Below are 18,885 nucleotides of genomic sequence, written 5' to 3'. Positions count from 1 at the left end.
CCTCTGGTCCCGGTGACCGACCCAGATTGGATCCTGCAACATTATCCTGGGACATGTAGATTTGAATTCAGTAGCCACCTTAATGTATTCCCCCCCCCACTCCTCCCCTCCCCACAATTTCTGGCTAATGGTGTTCAAGGATTCCTTCTTTCAAGAGGCAGTGTGTTTTATTTCACTTCCTTCAGAAAGAAATAAACCAAGCCAGTTTTCCTTACGAATTGCTCTCCCCGGTTGCTTCCTGAGAATCGGATGGAGCTGGGTGATGTACAAATGGAAAAATTAATTAGTAATAGAAAAGCAAATAAATATATATACCCTAACCCTAACTGCTGCCCAAAGCCTTCTCTGGGGTCTCGGGTGGGTTAAATTACCTTTGGTCTTTCCTAGTGCTGCAGAGACGAACTCTGAGTTTCTTTAACTTACAAGTGCTGGTTACAGGGGTGAAATCCAATTTTTTTCCCTACCGGTTCTGTGGGCGTGGCTTGGTGGGCGTGGCAGGGGAAGGATATTGCAAAATCTCCATTCCCACTCCATTCCAGGGGACGGATACTGCAAAATCTCCATTCCCACCCCTCCTGGGGGGAAGGATATTGCAAAATCTCCATTCCCATCCCACTCTGGGGGCAGCCAGAGGTGGTATTTGCCGGTTCTCCGAACTACTCAAAATTTCCGCTACTGTTTCTCCAGAACCTGTTAGAACCTGTTGTATTTCACCCCTGGTTGGTTATTATGAGCCACTCGTTGGGCCTCCCTCGTTTCTCTGTGTTGGAAGAATGGACAAAAATTGCTCTCTTGCTTTCAAGGGGAAAGCAGTTTAATTTTAACTTATTTAACTTATTTGCTAAACTTCTCACTCTGGAGTGACTCTGGACAGTTCACAACGTCATAAAACAATATAGAACAATTAGAGCGTTACTGATAGAAGAAACTACTTATAGCACAGGAGTGAATAGTGGAGTCCTGGGTGCTCCCTGAGCTTGGTGATTTTCTTGCAGATGTTTCATGACCCTACTAGGTGACCTCATCAGTGCTAGAAGCAGGGGTGAAATGTTCCCGGTTCGGACTGGTTTGGCCGAACCGGTAGCAATGATGGCTGGTGGTACAGAGAACCAGTAGTGATGGTGGCGTGAGGCTCCACTCACCTGCCTGGTCATCGTTACTTTCTGGTTTTAACCAGGAAGTAACCTATTTTTTACCCTCTGCGTATGTGCAGAAGGATTTGCGCATGCGCAGAGGGTCCGTGCACATACATGACACACACGAGCGGCTTGTGCACTTCCCAACTGGTTGGGAAGGTAAGTAGATTTTACCCCTGGCTAGAAGGAAGTGGGGTCTGCGGTGAGGAAGAGCAGAAGGTGGAGGAGGAGGAGGACTGTGGGATCCTTGGTGCTCCCTGAGCTTGATGATTTTCTTGCAGATGTTTCATCACCCAACCAGGTGATCTCATCAGTGCTAGAAGGGGGTTTGAGGAGGAGGAGGAGGAGGACGTCTGTGGGATCCTTGGTGCTCTCTGAGCTTGGTTGTTTTCTTGCAGACATTTCATGACCCAACTAGGGAACATCATCAGTGCTAGAAGAGGGTTTGAGGAGGAGGAGGAGCAGGAGGAGGAGGACCTCTGAGAGGGCCTTGGACAGCATCCCAGCTTTTATATTTATTTGCTTTTCTATTAATAATTAATTTATTCCATTTATTCACCAGCAAGCTCCTGCTCCCTGCGAACCTCACTCCCTTCTAGTACTGATGATGTTACCTTGTTTGGTAATGAAACATCTACAAGCAAACTACCACGCTCAGAGAACACCAAGGACACCATAATTGGAGCATTAAAAAAACATTACGCATTAAAATTCAAACACGGAGCAAACTGACTTTTGCACGGGCGAAAGGGAAAAATACTTGCTGCTTGGATAAATGGGATTTAGGCCTGGAAAACAAAACGGTGGCGAGGCCGAATCTTTCGATTCCTCCCTTTATGACACGAACAAATTTCCTTCCGTGCCCCTGAAAACATATTCTCTCTGCCTCTTACTTTGTCATGCTGTCTTTCTGTCTCGAGTCTCCATTGATTTGCTTGGGTGCTATCCGTCTAGTCCAGCTGGCCCTGGAATCTGGGTGAAGTGTTCATATATCTCTGCTTATCCTTTAGTCTACAGTTATCTGGTTATCTACTCCGGCTATCTGTCTGTTTGCGGGGAGCTGTCGGGTGATTTAACTCCCGCATCCATCACCCCAAAAGGCTGGCCTGGAATATTTATTGACTCTTGCCCCTCTTGTTGGATGGCAGATGAAAATGTGGTAGCAGTCGGGACCTTTGCAAAAAATAAATATCCTCCACCCTCCAAATGCTGATTTTCTGCAGCTTTGCAAACCAAAAGCACAATCCTTGAAAAGAACCAAAATCTAGGAAGATTTTCGTAGAAATCCGTGCAGTAAGTTTGGTTGAGGTCCGGGGACAAATCCTCTAAGTATATCAACAATACAGATACAGATTAACAGAGTTGGAAGGGACCTTGTAAATCATCTAGTCCAACCCCCCGCCCAAGCAGGAGACCCTACACCATTTTTGACAGATGGTAGTCCAGTCTCTTCTTGAAAGCCTCCAGTGATGAAGCTCCTACAACTTCCGAAGGCAGCTTCTGTTCCATCGGTTGATTGTTCTCACTGTCAGGAAATTTCTCCTTATTTCCAGGTTGAATCTCTCCTTGATCAGTTTCCATCCATTATTCCTTGTCTGGCCTTCAGGTGGATTGGAGAATAGCTTGACCCCCTTCCTCCTCTCTGTGGCAGCCCCTCAAATATTGGAAGACTGCTATCCTGCCTCCCCTGGTCCTTCTCTTCCCTAGACTAGCCAGGCCCAGTTCCTGCAACCGTTCATCGTATGTTTTAGTCTCCAGTCCCTTAATCATCCTGATTGCTCTCCTCTGCACTCTTTCCAGAGTCTTGACCTCTTTTTTATAGTGTGGTGACCAACACTGGATGCTGTACTCTAAGTGTGGTCTTACTAAGGCTTTATAGAGTGGTATTAGGACCTCCCTTGATCTTGATTGTATCCCTCTGTTAATGCAATTTAGGATTGCATTGGCTTTTTTGGCTGCCGCTGCACATTGCTGGCTCATATTTAACTGGAAGTCCACTAAGACTCCAAGATTCCTCTCCCAGTCACTGCTTTTAAGCCTGGTTTCCCCCAGTTTATATGTATACTTTTGATTTTTCTTGCCTAAGTGTAAGACTACTTTTCTCTACATAGAATTTCCTTTTGTTTTTGAATTTTTCAATTTCAACAAGGAGGAGGAAGTGTTGTAATTTAAAGCATTCTTGCTTTTGCGAAGGAAAGAAGGAAGCTTCATATTAAATGTGCTAAAAGTACCAGATTGTTTATTGTTTTGTGGTCTTGGCCCAGAAGGGAGCCTTTGCTGTAGGTCTAACATCTCACTGCTTATGGTGGAACCCTAAATTGGAGACCTAATGGACTTAATGTGAACCAGGACTCAACGTATCGCCCAAAATAGCTAATACAATCCTTGGTTTTATAAACAGAGACATAGAATCAAAAAGCGTTAGTACTGCTTTATAAATCCTTAGTAAGTCCACACCTGGAATGCTGCATCCAGTTTTGGTCACCATGATACAAATAAGATGTTGAGACTCTAGAAAGGGTGCAGAGAAGAGCAATAAATATTAGTGGGTTGGAGGATAAAACATATGAATAGTTGCAGGAACTGGGTATGTCTAGCTTAATGTAAAGAAGGACTAGGGGAGACATGATAGCAGTGTTCCAACATCTCAGGGGCTGCCACAAAGAAGAAGAGGGGGTCCACCTATTCTCCAAAGCACCTGAAGGCAGGACAAGAAGCAACGGATGGAAACTAATCAAGGAGAGAAGCAACCTGGAACTAAGGATAATTTTTTTTGACAGTGGGAATATATCAATCAGTGGAAGGACTTGCCTTCAGAACTTTTGGGTGCTCCATCACTGGAGTCTATGGAGATTCTCCGTCATCCAGGTCATGGCTGTCCCAAAGGTGCTGCTTCAAAAGGGACCTGGACTTTCTTTGTTTTTCTTTGAAGACGTTTCGCTTCTCATCCAAGAAGAGCTGAAGAAGAGCTGAGGAAACACCTTCAAAGAAAAACAACGAAGTCCAGTTACCTCTTGAAAAAGCTCCATCATTGGTGGTTTTTAAGAAGAGACTGGGCAGCCATGTGTCCAAAATCATTTAGGGTCTCCTGTTTGAGCAGGGGGGTGGACTAGAAGACCTCCAAGGTCCCTTCCAAACACTGTTATTCTACATTCTTTCTATATGCTAACCTTGATTAATTGTATAAGCGTGTTTCTACTGCTGAGCAGGATGTAGAAGCCCAGTTCATTTGATTGATATATCAGCTGATATAAACTTGGAGAGCTAGTTTATCCATCAGCCAAGTTATAAGCAGGTGGAGTGAATGCAGCTAAAGAGTTAGTTATATGGATTATTCTGCTTCAAAAGATTGGATGCTCTCTTGTATAAATTTGTACCCCACCGTCTGTTCCCCGTTTTTTCCGCTAGAGGTCACATTTCTCCCTCCTTTGCCGATGGGACTTTACCTAAATGCACCCCTCCTGGCAGCGAAAGGAATTGGGGTGCAGAATTCAGAGCAGCTCAATTAACCCATTCATTAATGGTCGTTAGATGTCCTGATAAGATTCTTGGGTGCTTATAATGTGCGGTTCCTCCCACACCAATAACTTTTTTAAAAAAAATGTCTTTGCTTTAGTTGTCAGTTTGTGAAGTTGTCAGTTCTGGTTTTTTTACCTTCCTTTTATTGAGAGCCTGTTTTTTTGCTCCTACTGCAAACTGCCTTGATAATTTCATTTCTGTGGAAATATACAGGAAAAGAACAAGGATCTGGGGAAGAAAGGAGAGGAAAAGGCCTCAGAGTGTCAAATAAGGTAGTCTTCGATTTACAACCTTTCTTTTAGTGACCGTTCAAAGTTACGACGCACTGGAAAAAGTGACTTACGATCGTTTTTTCACACTTATGACTTGCAGCATCCCCAGGTCACGTGATTAAAATTGAGACACTTGGCAACTGACTCATATTTATGATGGTTGCAGTGTCCCATGGTTACGTGATCTCCTTTTGCGACCTTCTCACAAGCAAAGCCAATTGGGAAGTCAGATTCACTTAACAACCGTGTTCCTAACTTACAAACTGCAATGGTTCACTTAACAACTGTGGCCAGAAAGGTGGGAACATTGGGACAAAATTCACTTAACAGCGGTCTTGCTTAATAACAGAAATCTTGGGCTCAATTGTCATAAGTCGAGGACTTCTTGTTCTGGAGGGGCCGTTCTGGGAGTTTAGATATCGTTTCTGTCTCTGTATTTTATTTTCCCAGTTGGGGACATGCCTCTGAGGTTTGCACCCAATGCCATAATCTTACAGCCCTTTGCAAAATAGCTTTTATTGCCTTTATTTGTTCATTTTCAGAAGTGATTGAAAAATTTCAAAACAGATTGCATGAACAGTTTTAAAGTAATTACATCACAAATTAAAATATTGGTACTCCTGAAATTTATGAGCATCATTGGGCCAGAACTTCTGTTGCTAAGCAAGGCAGTTGTTAAGTAAATAGTATCCAGTTTTCCAACCTTTTTTTTGCCACGGTTGTTCAGTGAATCAGTGCGGTTATTAAGCGAATCATGTGGTCATTAAGCAAATCTGGCTCCTCCTATTGACTTTGCTTGCCACCCTCTTTGGAGGCTGGTTTTCATAGATGGATTGATTTGATTTTTATCCCACCTTTATTATCATTTGGTTTCTTTTTTCACTCCAAACTGATTTTTATTTTATTTTATTTATTATTTTATTTATTTTTTAAATTTTATTTTATTTTACTATTCCATTCCATTCCATTCCATTCCATTCCATTCCATATTCTATTCTGTTCTGTTCTGTTCTATTCATTTCTGTTCTATTATTTTTCTATTTTATTCTATATTTCTATCCTATTCTATATTTCTATTCTATTATTTTTCTATTCTACTCTATTTTTCTATTCTAATCTATATTTCTATTCTATTCTATATTTCTATTATTTTTCTATTCTATTCTATATTTCTATCCTATTCTATATTTCTATTCTATTATTTTTCTATTCTACTCTATTTTTCTATTCTAATCTATATTTCTATTCTATTCTATATTTCTATTCTATTATTTTTCTATTCTATTCTATATTTCTATTCTAATCTATATTTCTATTCTATTTTTTTATTCTAATCTATATTTCTATTCTATTCTATTCTATTCTATTCTATTCTATTCTATTCTATTCCATTCTATTCTTTTGATTTCGTATTTCTTCAGTGCAACCCCCCCCCCTTTTCCTCAGAGAGGGGCTCTGGGCAGCGTACAGTAGAATCAATGAAATTAAACATCTTATTGTTAGACTAATTGTACCAAATCACCTGCTTTCCTCAGAATTAATCTTAGATTAAAAAGTTTTGGAATCATAAAAATAACCCTGTAAAATGTTCTCTGCAGGCTGTCAAAAATCCTGGTGAGCTCCCCCCCCCACTTCCCAAACCTTTTTAAGAAGAGCTGGACAGCCATTTATCCAGAATTTTATAGATAGAGTTCTCAGCTTGAGCAGAGGGTTGGACTAGAAGACCTCCAAGGTCCCTTCCAACTCTGTTATTTCCCTCATTACTGATATTTCGTTTAATTCCACAAAGACCTTTGCAAAAGATTAAATTGCCGCCAAAACCTTTGGGAAGACCATTCCAGAATCGGGATAGCCCAGTTTCTTAAATTGTTGAGATATTTTTCCACGGTTGCTTATTCCCTAGGAAAACACACCAGTTTTTGTATTTGTTATTTTTATAGTGTCCAATGCCTGTTTGTTAGGAGGGGTTTCCAGGATTGCTTTGGTTCTAACGCCGGAGGTATTTTCTGTCTGTAATACGAACGTTAATGGGAAAACAAAACAAAAAGACTAAATTCTCTTCCGACTGTTCTATTTGGACCCGTCAATCTCCCGCCCCCTCCCCGATTGAGAACCTGCAACGGTGCGCTTTTCTTCCGCGCCCCCCGAATCCCCCTCATTCTCTCGCCTCCTTTGCAGACCCCCCCTCTTCCTAATTTAAGGAGCCCTAACCCTAATTTGGGAGGAATAACCGTGGGAAGACCCTCGCCCAGGTCTCAGCGCGACCCACCGCTTCTCCCACCGGGACCCCCGAAACGAGGGGAGCGTTTCGGGGGGGCTGCTTCAAAAGCAGCGAGGCGCGCACTTTTCCTACCGCAGGAAAAGTTTGATTTCTGCTAACTTTGGAAATTGGGGAAAACCCTAGCAAATCCTAACCGGGGGAGAGGGAGGGAGGGCGCCAGGGTCTTTTTGCAGAGTTGAGCGAGACAGGAGGTTTGAGTCTGGGGGCGGCTTTAGCCGGAGGGGTCACCGCCAAGGTGCGGGGAAGACTCTGCCCTCTTTGCAGGACTACAGTACCTATTTTGCCCGGCAGGAAGCAGGTCCGGCCGCCCAACCAGTCACATACACAAGACACGTACCCCTCCCTGGCTACCGGCCGCTCCCCCTCGATTGATCGCTCCCGTGGCAGGGGAGGAAGAGGAGGAGGAGGAGAGGACAAGAAGGAGGAAGGAGAAAAGGAGAAAGAGAAAGAGGAGGAGGAGAGGAGGAGGAAGAGAAGCAGGAGGAAGAAGAGGAGAAAGAAAAAGAGTAGGAGTAGGAGGGTAGGAAAAGGAGGAGAAGGAAGGAAGGAGGAGGAGAAAGAAGAAGAGGAGGAGGAGGAAGAGGGTAGTAAGAGAAGGAGGAGGAAGGTAGGAAGAGAAAGAAGAGGAGGAGGAAGAGGAGGAGGAGAGAAGGAGGACAAGGAAGGAGAAAAGAAGGAGAAAGAAGAGGAGGGGAGGAAGAGGAGGAAGAGAAGCAGGAGGAAGAAGAGGAGAAAGAAGAGTAGTAGTAGTAGGAGGGTAGGAAAAGGAGGAGGAGGAGAAAGAAGAAGAGGAGGAAGAGGAGGAGAAGAGGAGGAGGAGGACAAGAAGGAGGAAGGAGAAAAGAAGGAGAAAGAAGAGGACGGGAGGAGGAGGAGAGGAGGAGGAGAAAGAAGAGTAGTAGTAGTAGGAGGGTAGGAAAAGGAGGAGGAGGAAGAAGGAGAAAGAAGAGGAGGAGAGAAGAAAGAGGAAGGAGGAGGAGGAGGAAGGAAGAGAAGAAGGAAGAAGAAGAGGAGGAGGAGGAGAGAAGGAGGAGGAAGGGTCAGCCTGGCCGGCCCGCCCGCCACTTGTTGCCGAGAGGAGGCGGGGGTCTCGGGCGAGGGCGGGCCGGGGAAAAGCCGCCCCCCGGCCGCCCAGCTCGCCCACAAGGCTGCGAGGCGGAAGGGCCAGGCGCGCTCGGAGCCACCTCCAGCCGGGGCGCTGCGCTCCACCTCCCCCGCCGGGACCCCGGGCGTGGCCGGCTGCGGGGGAGCCCGCCCGCCCGCCCGCCAGCCCACCCTCCGCGGCATGGGCGAGGACCCCAGCCTGGCCGCCAAGGCCACCCTGGTAAGCCGCCCTGGGCGCCGGGGGCAGCGGGGCGAGGGGCGCCAAGACCCCCGCGGGCCACTTCGGGGCTGGGCTGGGCAGGGGGGCAGCTGCGGCGCCTCCCGCCGGGCGTTTTGGGTGGGGGTCCCTGAGCGTCTCTCTCTCTCTCTCTCCCTGCAGGCTGCCAGCGCTTTCTCGCCCTCGGCGGGGTCCTGCTCGGGGGTCCGCGGCGCCGGGGCGCTCCGGCTGGAAGCGGTGATGGAGAACCTGCAACGGGCGCAGGCGGCGCGGCTGGAGGAGAAGCTCCGGAGGGCGCAGGGGGCTCAACCCGGCGGCCCCCCGGCGGCCCCGCTGCGCCCCTTCTGCGGGGGGCTCCCCACGGCCCGCGGCCCGCCGCCCACCCGCCGCCAGAAGGAGGAGGAGGAAGAGGAGGAGGACGGGCTGGACCAGGAGGAAGAGGAGGAGGAGGAGGAGGAGGAAGAAGAGGAGGAGGAAGGAGCCGTCGGGTCCCGGCCCCGCCACGCGCAACGCCCGGTCGCCCACGCCGGCTTGACTTCTCCGCCTCTCCCGCCGCCTCCCCCGCCGCCCCACGAGTGGACCTACGAGGAGCAGTTCAAGCAGGTCAGCCCAAGCCGCGATCCCGCGTGGGTCTCCGTCGCGCGTGGGACTTGGGGCGGTCGGGGGGGGGTCTCTCCGGGCTGGCCAACGCGCTTCCTTCTCGCGTGTCTCTTTTGCAAAGTTTGGCCCCGGCGCTTGCGTCCTCTCTCCCTCCCTCGCCCCATGGTCCCTCCCTTCTCCCACGCGTGGAAAGTCGCGGCGTGGAATCCTGGCCCTATTCTTAACTCGCCCAACTTCGGGAAGGCATGCCGCGAAGTGGGAATAGGACGGCGCTTCGGGAGCGTCGGGGATAATGCGTGGGTGGGTTCCCCACGGAGACACGCGGGGATGTTCAAGTGAACCTAAACTGGTCCGTGTAAAAAAAATTGCACCCCCCCCTTGGAATTTACCTTCCCCTTTCTTGGATGGCCTTCATTATTCAGATTATTTTGGGCTTAGAAACGTCTCTCAGGTTTAGTGCCGGCTTTCAAAAGCCAAGAAGAATAATTTAAGGAGTTTGAAGAATTCATTGTTTCTAAGCTATTATATTTTGGGGATTTGTGTTTTGTGTAAGTCCCCCCCCCCTTTATGTGAAAGGGGTTTTTGCCCCCCCCCCTCGTGGGTCTCCTTGAATTCACAGGGATTTTAGAGGCAGACTTTCTAATTTTTTGCTTTGCAGAATTTTTTATTGATGTTGCGTTGAATTAAGCTTGTCATCCTTTCATACACATATATACATTTTATCAGTCCAGTAACATACAAGGGAATTTCTCCCAGAGTTTTTAAATCCCTGGCACAGCAATCTTACGAGGTAGGCTGGGGTGAGAAAGGGTACCACCCAGTGATCTTCCTGAATGCCTCAGAAGAGAGCACTTCTGCTAAATTAATGCCTTTTTGCAGTATTCATTTGTCCCTGCCTTACAGTTATCCTCAGTGGGTGTGGGATTTTGGTTTGCTCTCTCTGCTTAGGGGGCTGCAAAAGAGGGGGCAGCCCCCTATGCTGTGACCAGCTGCTTTCCATCTGCTATTTCGGGGGTGTTTATGTGAGGGACCGTGTAATCCTTGGACTCTCTTTGCAATGTAAATGCTTGTTTTCGGGATCTCTTTTATAACTTCTCAGCTTTTGAGTGACCCTTCAACTAGTTTAATGAGGGTGCAGATCCTGACTCTGCCTCCCCTCTGTTCCTCCCCCCCCTCTTAATTCTTGGGCTCTTTCTCAATACTAATTTATTTTTAAAGTTACTTGCCTTCTTTATATGTTGTATATTGGGTTTTATGTTTTTAATATAATTTATTGTACACTGCCCAGAGTCCCTTTGTAAGGGAGATTGGTGGTTTTAAAATTAGATGATAGATAGATAGATAGATAGATAGATAGATAGATAGATAGATAGATAGATGCGATAGAGAGAGAAACAACAAAATAGTATATATGTGTCTATGATAGATAGGTAGGTAGGTAGGTAGATAGATGATACATAAAGGATATAGATAGGTTAAATATATAGAGATAGAATAAATAGATGAGAAAAATGAGATATAGATAGATAGAAATAGGATAAATACAGAGAGAAAGAGAAACAGTATAGATAAAAAGATGAGAGAGAGAGAAATAGTATATATATGGTGTGTGTGCATGTATGTTAGATTCGATTCGATAGATAGATAGATAGATAGACAGACAGATAGATAGATAGATAGATAGATAGAAAGAAATAGATGGGCTAGAGAAAGAACAAAATAGTATGTGTGTGTGTGTATGATAGACAGACAGACAGACAGAGACAGACAGACAGATGGATAGATAGATGATACATAAAGGATAAATATAGATAGGATAAATATATATAAATAGATGAGAAAGATGAGATAGATAGATAGATAGATAGATAGATAGATAGATAGATAGAAAGAAAGAAAGAAAAAATAGGATAAATACAAAGAGAAACAGGATAGATAAAAAGATGTATGTGAGAGAAATAGGATATGATATAGATAGATGGATAGATATATAGGTAGAATTAGAATAGAGAGAGAAATAGGATAGATACAGAGAGAAAGAGACATAGGATAGAAAAATAGATGAGAGAGAAAGAAAGAAAGAAAGAAAGAAAGAAAGAAAGAAAGAAAGAAAGAAAGAATACTTTTTCCTTATAAGGTATTTGTTATCCCAACTCTCCATCCCGTTCCTGATTCCTTCTTGTCCATTCTTCTTCTTCCAAACATGATCATTTGAGCGGCTCCAAAAACTTGTCCCCAAGGACAATTTGAGTAAGTTAGAATTCAGTTCTTATCAAGTGGTGGGACAGAAAGCTGAAAAGTGACAGCCCACCCCTGCGGTCCACGGTTCTTTCTCCGCCCCCCCCCACCTCCTGCTTGGGTCCAGAGCTGCCTTTTTTTCAGGGGTGGGGGAGGGGAACACTTCCTGGCAGGGAAGCTTGCTTTTTGGCGGAAGGTGGTGGGAGCGGAAGCTAATTTGGAAACAACATCTGGGACCCCTGTTCCCTACCCCCTCCTTTGCAGGTGCCCCCCTCCCATAGGGAAGCTGGATTATCTCTGTTATATGAGTTTAGTTTGGCCTTCAAAGCTACCAGTTTATGTTTAACATTTTGATTTGATGTGTCTCTGTGTGTTTGAGAGAGAGAGAGAGAGAGAGAGATTTTTCAAACAACACAACTTCTCATGTCTATCTGTCATCTTAAGATGCCCTTGACATGCCAGAAGTTATTATTTTTAAAATGTGTATTTATTTTTTATTAAATTTATTTTAATACATTTATTAATCGGTATTGAAGGTTTAAATATTAAAGGTTTAATCGACCTTTATTAATTGCTTTGAAATTAGTTACTTTAATAAATATATTCATCCAACATCAAGTCTTCTAACATCATCTTGAGATGGCCCTTACGTGCCAGAAGTTATTATTTTTAAAATTCGTATTTATTTTTTATTACATTTTTTAAAATAAATTAGTTTATTTTATTAAAGTTGCTTTGAACTTAGTCATTTTTAGTAAATATGTGCACCCATCATCAAGGCTTATCATCTTGAGGTGCCCTTTATGTGCCAGACGTTATTCTTTATTAAATTTATATTTATATGTTTGTTTAATTTATTTTTAAGAAGTTAGTTTAATAAAATCTTAATTCATTAAAGTTGCTTTGAACTTAGTCATTTTAATAAATATGTTCACCCATCCTTCTTGAGCATATATACTACTGAGAACTGATTCTTTTTCCTTTCCCAAAAACATTTGGTGAACATTTGCTGGATTCCGAGTTTTCACTTCTCCCTCTTCAAATTCTCCTCGTAGTCCTGCGTCCCATTTTATAGGGAACTGGGTGGTTGGAGGAAAGGCAGGTTTGGGGTGGGTGGGTGTCTATCCATCTCGTGTCCTGGCCTTATCGGATAAGTCCATTTTCTGCATTTCTACAGAAATTGTACTTTAAGCTAACCTTTGAGTACAGCAACTACATGCCTGCACACCAGTTAATTAAGGTTTGCACAAACCACTCGGGGCAACTCAGGGAAACCTCGCTGTTCAGCCTTTAGTGACCTGATTGTGATTTTTGCACGGATTTAATTTCTCTGTCGTTAAGACGACAGCGTCCGAGTTGTCAGAGGCCAGAAGGGTAAACGAAAAAGAGGGAATCAGGTTGCTCCGAAATTTCTTCCCTATCTTTTTCTGAATTCAAAATAGAATGCTAAACGTTATTTCTTTTTTTGGCAAAGACCACAATAATTATCCAACCTCACCCAATTTTCCTGGACTTGGTTATTATTTATCCATCACTTTCATATATATCCTGCCTTTTCGGCAAAGATGTCAAGCCAGCATTTGTGGTTTCACGTCGCCTCCCTGGTTCCTTTTCAGCAGCATCTCTCGGGCTAAGAGTGACCGGGTGGGGGGTGGGGTGGGGTGGGGTGGGCAAAGATTGCCAGTGTGTTTCATGGCTGTTTTATGGCTTAAACCTGGGTCATCCTTGATCCTTCTTTGGACTCAAGATCCTAGATCTGTTTTGACAAAACCAGAAGAGTTCCCTGCTGTTCTGGGTTGGTGATGAAAGAGAACAATTTTCGGAAGTAGAAAAATTTTGATGGACAGGTGTCAGAAGTGATCACAGAATGGAAACAGGCTAATATATTATGCATATGTATGCATGTGTATTACAGGGAGAGAGAGGAAAAAAAAAGAGAGAGAAAGAATGAGAGATAAAGATATGAAGGGGAAAAAAAGAAGAAAATGTGATTTCCTCCCCCAATACTGTTCCATTTTCCCCCTAAGAAGAAAAATTGATTATTACAAAATATTTCCTTTTAAAAATATTTATTTATTTATTTATTCAGTTTCTATAACCGTCCATCTCAATCAATGACTCTAGGAGGTTTATCGTTTGAAAAATATATGACAGTAAAAACACTTCTTCATTTCATTCTAAAAAAGATTTTGGAAAGAATAACAAACATCCCAGATAAATATACCTAGCAGCCGAGATACTAACGATATCTAAAATGGTGTTAAAAGTCAGAAATTGTAGGAAGTGTTTTATGAAATTAAAAAGAAAAACAAGCATAAGAAAAATGAGGAAATGCTTGTTTCATCCGAGAGGACTTTCTATTTTTAGAAATTTATTCTCCTCGTAAATTTCTGAAATAACTGCAAATAGGGACACAAATCTTGATCCAGTGGTATTTCATTGGGCAAAACGTGAGTTTTCTCTTGTTGATTTTTCTCTGGAAATCTGTTCTCGATCGCTTTCTCGAGGAAAAAAAAATCCAGAACTTGCTGCTCTCATTTCCAGATTTAATTTTCCTTGCCAGCTTCACCTGAAGTGCCGACTATAAAGAAAACCTTGATTTTCTTGCACTCAGAAACTCGGAGCGCCATTCCTCGGAACCCTTGGAAACAAGATTTTCCAGGAAATTTAACAAATAAATAGATAGCTAAAGAAAATAGATTACCCCAATGTCAGTGTCATGGACACAAAACCTACTGATTTTACAGATTTTGCATTTTTATAAAGCGATGAAGTGAGACTATGCCTGCAAAGCGGCTTAAAGAATTAAGATATATATATTTAAGGAATAGGTCATCCCAATTGGGTGACTTTCAGGCTGGAACAATAAACTAGGATGAAAAGAAAAACATTATCACCCAAGAGAAACCACGAACAATTGAAATGTACCATGCAATCTAACCCAATTCCTGGTGAAAAAGCCAGTTTTTAAGAGGTGACTTCAATTGGGGCAGAGAGTGGCTGTATGAATTTTGGATGGAAGGGAGTATGGACTTATCCCCACACCTGAAAAGTCTTTTTTTTTTTCCCTTCCAGGAAACACATGGTCTACTTACGTGTATAATATACTTAATATACTTATGTGTATACTGTATTTACCTCTATTATGGTGCATTCTTTGCTAAATCTTACCTTGGCTTATTGCTCAATCATGGTGCATAAAAATGTCTTTTACTTGAAATATCGCATCGCATACAAAAAAGGAGGTTGAAACTCTGGAAAGAGTGCAGAGAAGAGCAGCAAAGATGATTAGGAGAGTGGAGGCTAAAATATCTAAAGAACGGTTGCAGGAATTGGGTATGTCTAGTTTGATGAAAAGAAGGACTAGGGGAGACATGATAGCATCTCCCAATATTTGAGGGGCTGCCACAAGGAAGAGGAGGTCAACCTATTCTCCAAAGCACCAGAAGGCAGGACAAAGAAGCAATGGATGGAAATTAATCAAGGAGACAAGCAACCTGGAATTAAGGAGAAACTTCCTAACAGGGAGATTAACCAGTGGAACAGCTTGCCACCAGAAGTTGTGGGTGCTCCATCATTGGAGGCTTTTAAGAAGAGGTCAGACAGCCAATTATCCAGAATGATATAGAGTTTCCTGCTTGAGCAGGGGATTGGACTACAAGATCTCCAAGGTCCGGTCCAGTATTATTATGGTTTTATGTTTCTTTTAAACCACAATGTGCATTTGCACCACAAGAAGTGAAGGAGATGCCCAGCAGATACAATGTGTGTTTCATAACATCATTTACACAGTGACCTAAGGACAGGTGTGACATTACTCTACCTCCCTCTCCTGTAGATAGATGTCCACCTAGCAGTTGGGGCCAATAATGCTGTCAATCAGTTTTCTACGTGGCACGGACTTAAAGTACGATGGGCGGGGTAGAAATGGGATAAATCAATCAATGTATTGCCACACCAAAATTGGCACGGTGTGACAAGGGCCCCCGGTGTGTTATTTACCACGGGTTCATCAGAAAGCCACAGGAACGTGTGACTTACCACAAGCTCTTCGGGGCGGATCCTGGATCTCCTGGACCCACCCAGAGAAGTTAGTGGCTTTCTCTGCCTTTCTTTTTGAGTTGTCCCTTTTGCATCCTTCGATATCAAGACTCGGAGAAATGAGAAGACTGCAAAGGGTCGGATTTTGCAGGAAACCAGTTAAGGTGTCTGTTGGATTTGGAGGAGGACTTGAATCGGTTCTTTTGCCTCTCTGGAAAGGGAGGGGGGGGTTCAACCGTTCAGGGTGTGCATATTGGTGTGGTTGTCACCTTGTTGTCATCAAGAAACCGGTTATTTCCTCCAGTGATGTTAAGACTATTCTCTAGAGCAGTGTTTCTCAACCTTGGTAGCTTGAAGATGGGTGGACTTCAACTCCCAGAACCCCCCAGCCAGCGCTGCTGGCTGGGGGATTCTGGGAGTTGAAGTCCACCCATCTTCAAGCTTCCAAGGTTGAGAAACACTGCTCTAGAGCAAGGGTCTCCAACTTTGGCAACTTTAAGACTTGTGGACTTCAACTCCCAGAATTCTTCGGCCATGTTTCTCCACCTTGACAACTTGAAGATGGGTGGGCTTCAATTCTCAGTATTCTTTAGCCATCCATGCTGTCTGGGCAATTCTGGGATTTGAGCCCAGAAGTCCACCAATCTTGAATAGAATAGGAAGGGAGCTTGGAGGTCTTTTAGTCCAACCCCTTGCTCAAGCAGAAGACCATATACCACCCCAGACGAATGACGGTCCAATCTCTTCTTACAGACCTCCAGCGATGGAGCACCTGCAACTTCTGGTGGCAAGCTGTTCCACAGGTGAATTGGTCTTCCATCAGGAAATTTCTCCTTGGTTCTAGGTCTTAAAATCCTCCAGTGATGGAGTACCCACGACTTCGGAAGGGAAGCCGCTCCACTAGTTAACAGAATAACAGAATGAAGGAGTTAGAAGGGTCCTTAGAGATCTTCAAGTCCATCCCCTCCTCAAGCAGGAGACACTATACCCGTGATGGCGAACTTATGGCACACGTAGCCATATCAGTGGGCACGCGAGCTCAGCTCTCAGCTGATTTTCGGGCCTTCTGGGCTCACCAGAAGTAGGGAAACAGCCGGTTTCTGGCCTCTGGAGGGCTTTTGTGGGGTGGGTGGGGAAGGCCGTTTTTGCCCTCCCCAGACTCCTAGAGAGGCTCTGGAGACTGGGGACAGCAAAAAACGGGCCTTCTGGTCCCACCGGAAGTTGACAAACAGGCCGTTTCTGGCTTCCGGGTGGGTGGGGAAGGCCATTTTTGCCCTCCCCAGACTCCTAGAAAGGCTCTGGAGCCAGGTGAGAGAGAAAAATGGGCCTACTGGGCCATCGCGTGCCAGGAGCGGGTGGACTGGGTGGGGGAGTCACGCACGTATGCGTGGGGACGGGGCACATAGAATTATGGGTGTGGGCATGCACGCGCGCAACCCCCCTCGCCCCCCCCTCCTGGCACGCGATGACATAAAACCTAGCCATCACTGCACTATACCATTTCAGACAAATGGCCGTTGGAGCACACATAACCTCTGGTGGCAAGTCGTTCCATTGGTTAATTGTTCTAACATTAGGCCTGCTTTTTAGCGCTTGAATTGAAGGCCAGCCATCAAACCCTGGAGGTTGATTTGAACCAGAATAGAGCTGGAAGGGACCTTAGAGGTCTTCTAGTCCAACCCGCATCTCGAGCAGGAGACCCTCTACCATTTCAGACAAGTGGCTATCCAATCCTTTCTTGAAAACCTCCAGTGATGGAGCAACCACAACCTCTGAAGGAAAGCCATCCCACTGATTAATCGATGTGAATTACAGAAAAAGAGAGTTGGAAGGGAACTTGGAGGTCTTCTAGTCCAGCCCCCTGCTCAAGCAGGAGACCCTCTACCATTTCAGACAAGTGGCTCTTCTTAAAAACCTCCAGTGATGGAGCACCCATGACTTCTGGTGGCAAGCTGTTCCGCTGGTTAATTGTCCTCACAGTCAGGAAATTTCTCCTTAATTCCAAGCTGCTTCTCTCCTTGATTAGTTTCCATCCGTTCCTTCTTGTCCTGCCCTCAGGAGAATAGGTCGACCCCCTCCTCTCTGTCATATCCCCTCAAATATCGCAAGACAGCTATCCTGTCACCCACCCTGGCTGTGCACCTGAGAAAGTGTCCCCGTGCAGCCCTTTGCAAGTGCCTACAGGTGGGAGAAGCAGGTGGGCGCCGCTTGGGGAAGGAGCTCAGCTGGCTAGCGTCCATCTCTGCGTGGCTGGAGGGCACCAGTTGGGGAAGGCAGAGAGAAGCTCCTTGTGACGGGAGCCCAGCCCACCCACTTCAGGCGTCCCTTTGAAAGGACTTCCGGAGCTCTGCGGGGGGGGTGGGGGGTGGGAGGGGGGTGGGTGGGTAGGAGAGGCTGTCATTCTTAGAGCTTTCCATCAGAATTCCTGGCAGGACACGTGTCCTTGGGAATTAGGAAATGGAGCTGTGGGTCTCGGGGGTTGTTTATTTAAAGGGGGGATGCTGGGTGTTTGACCTGTTTGGGGAAGATAAGGAGGTGGAGAGGGCAGCCGAGGGAGGGAGGGGGCCGTTGGGGCAGGGCCGGAGCAGGCTAAGGCCCCTCCACCATTCCTCCCTCGCCTGTAGTGACTTCCGGGAGTCTTTTGTCCCTGGTGTGTTTTGTTTGTGTGTGCATGGCAGGTTGCCTGTTTGTTGGCTAATCTCCTAATCTACAGTAGTTGCAGGGTACTCCAATTTGCAAATTTGGATGGCTTCGTCTTCTGGATGCATCTGTGTGACCGGGAAGCGGGGGGAAAACAGGGAGCAACCCTCAAGCGAACCCCTGCGATGTCACCTTTGCCCTTGTTTAAGATCGAGCCTTGGGTTCGAGTGACGGGGACCTCCAATCCCGCAACGTCACAGGGTTGCAGAGTTCACCGCTTTTCTATTTGCGCCACCCATTCCTCGGTGAAGCAAGGACCCCAGTAGAAAGCGTGGACTTCTTATTTGTTTAGTTGATCTTTAGCCCGCTCTTATTATTTTTTTATAAATAACTCAAGTTGGAGAACATACCTAATACTCCTTTTGCTTCCTGTTTTCCCCACAACAACCCTGTGAGGTGGGTTAGGGAGGGAGGGAGGGAGGGAGAGAGAGAGAGAGAGAGAGAGAGAGAGAGAGAGAGAGAGAGAGAGAGAGAGAGAGAGAGAGAGAGAGAGAGCAGTCCAAGCAATGTGCCAGGGTTAAAGTGCCCATTGCGCCTGGCACATGGTTAAAGGGTTGGTTGTGAGCTTGGTGCCTGGATGGACCTTCTCCAAGCCAAATGGTGATCTTGAGCTTCCAAAGCCAAACCTAATTTCTGCAGCACTCCTGGTGGGAAACTAACAGGTGGGGAACAGCCATATGTGCTCCTCTCCACATCTGGGAGTCCAGCAAATTAAAGGAGAATACAAATGGCCACCTGAAGCCTCCATCTGTGAGAGAGCGGTGTTTGTATGTGTGT

The 18,885-nt window shown here is 45.3% G+C and overlaps 1 protein-coding gene across 1 annotated transcript in view; it reads left to right on the top strand.

Annotated features, from left to right (window-relative positions):
• ARID3C (AT-rich interaction domain 3C) overlaps nt 1–18,885 on the top strand; it is a 123,137-nt gene that overhangs the window by 4,978 nt on the left and 99,274 nt on the right. The window contains exons 2-3 of the mRNA XM_070934582.1: nt 8,287–8,532; nt 8,692–9,132. Coding sequence (XP_070790683.1) covers nt 8,287–8,532; nt 8,692–9,132 — 687 coding nt within the window. The remainder of the gene's footprint in view (nt 1–8,286; nt 8,533–8,691; nt 9,133–18,885) is intronic.

Source organism: Pituophis catenifer, unplaced genomic scaffold (genome assembly GCF_029215685.1).
Source record: "Pituophis catenifer annectens isolate HBS135680 unplaced genomic scaffold, rPitCat1.0.hap2 SCAF_2, whole genome shotgun sequence".
Classification (NCBI taxonomy): domain Eukaryota; kingdom Metazoa; phylum Chordata; class Lepidosauria; order Squamata; family Colubridae; genus Pituophis; species Pituophis catenifer.
Note: the sequence above shows the minus strand (reverse complement) of the source record. Positions and strands in the feature narration are given on the sequence as shown.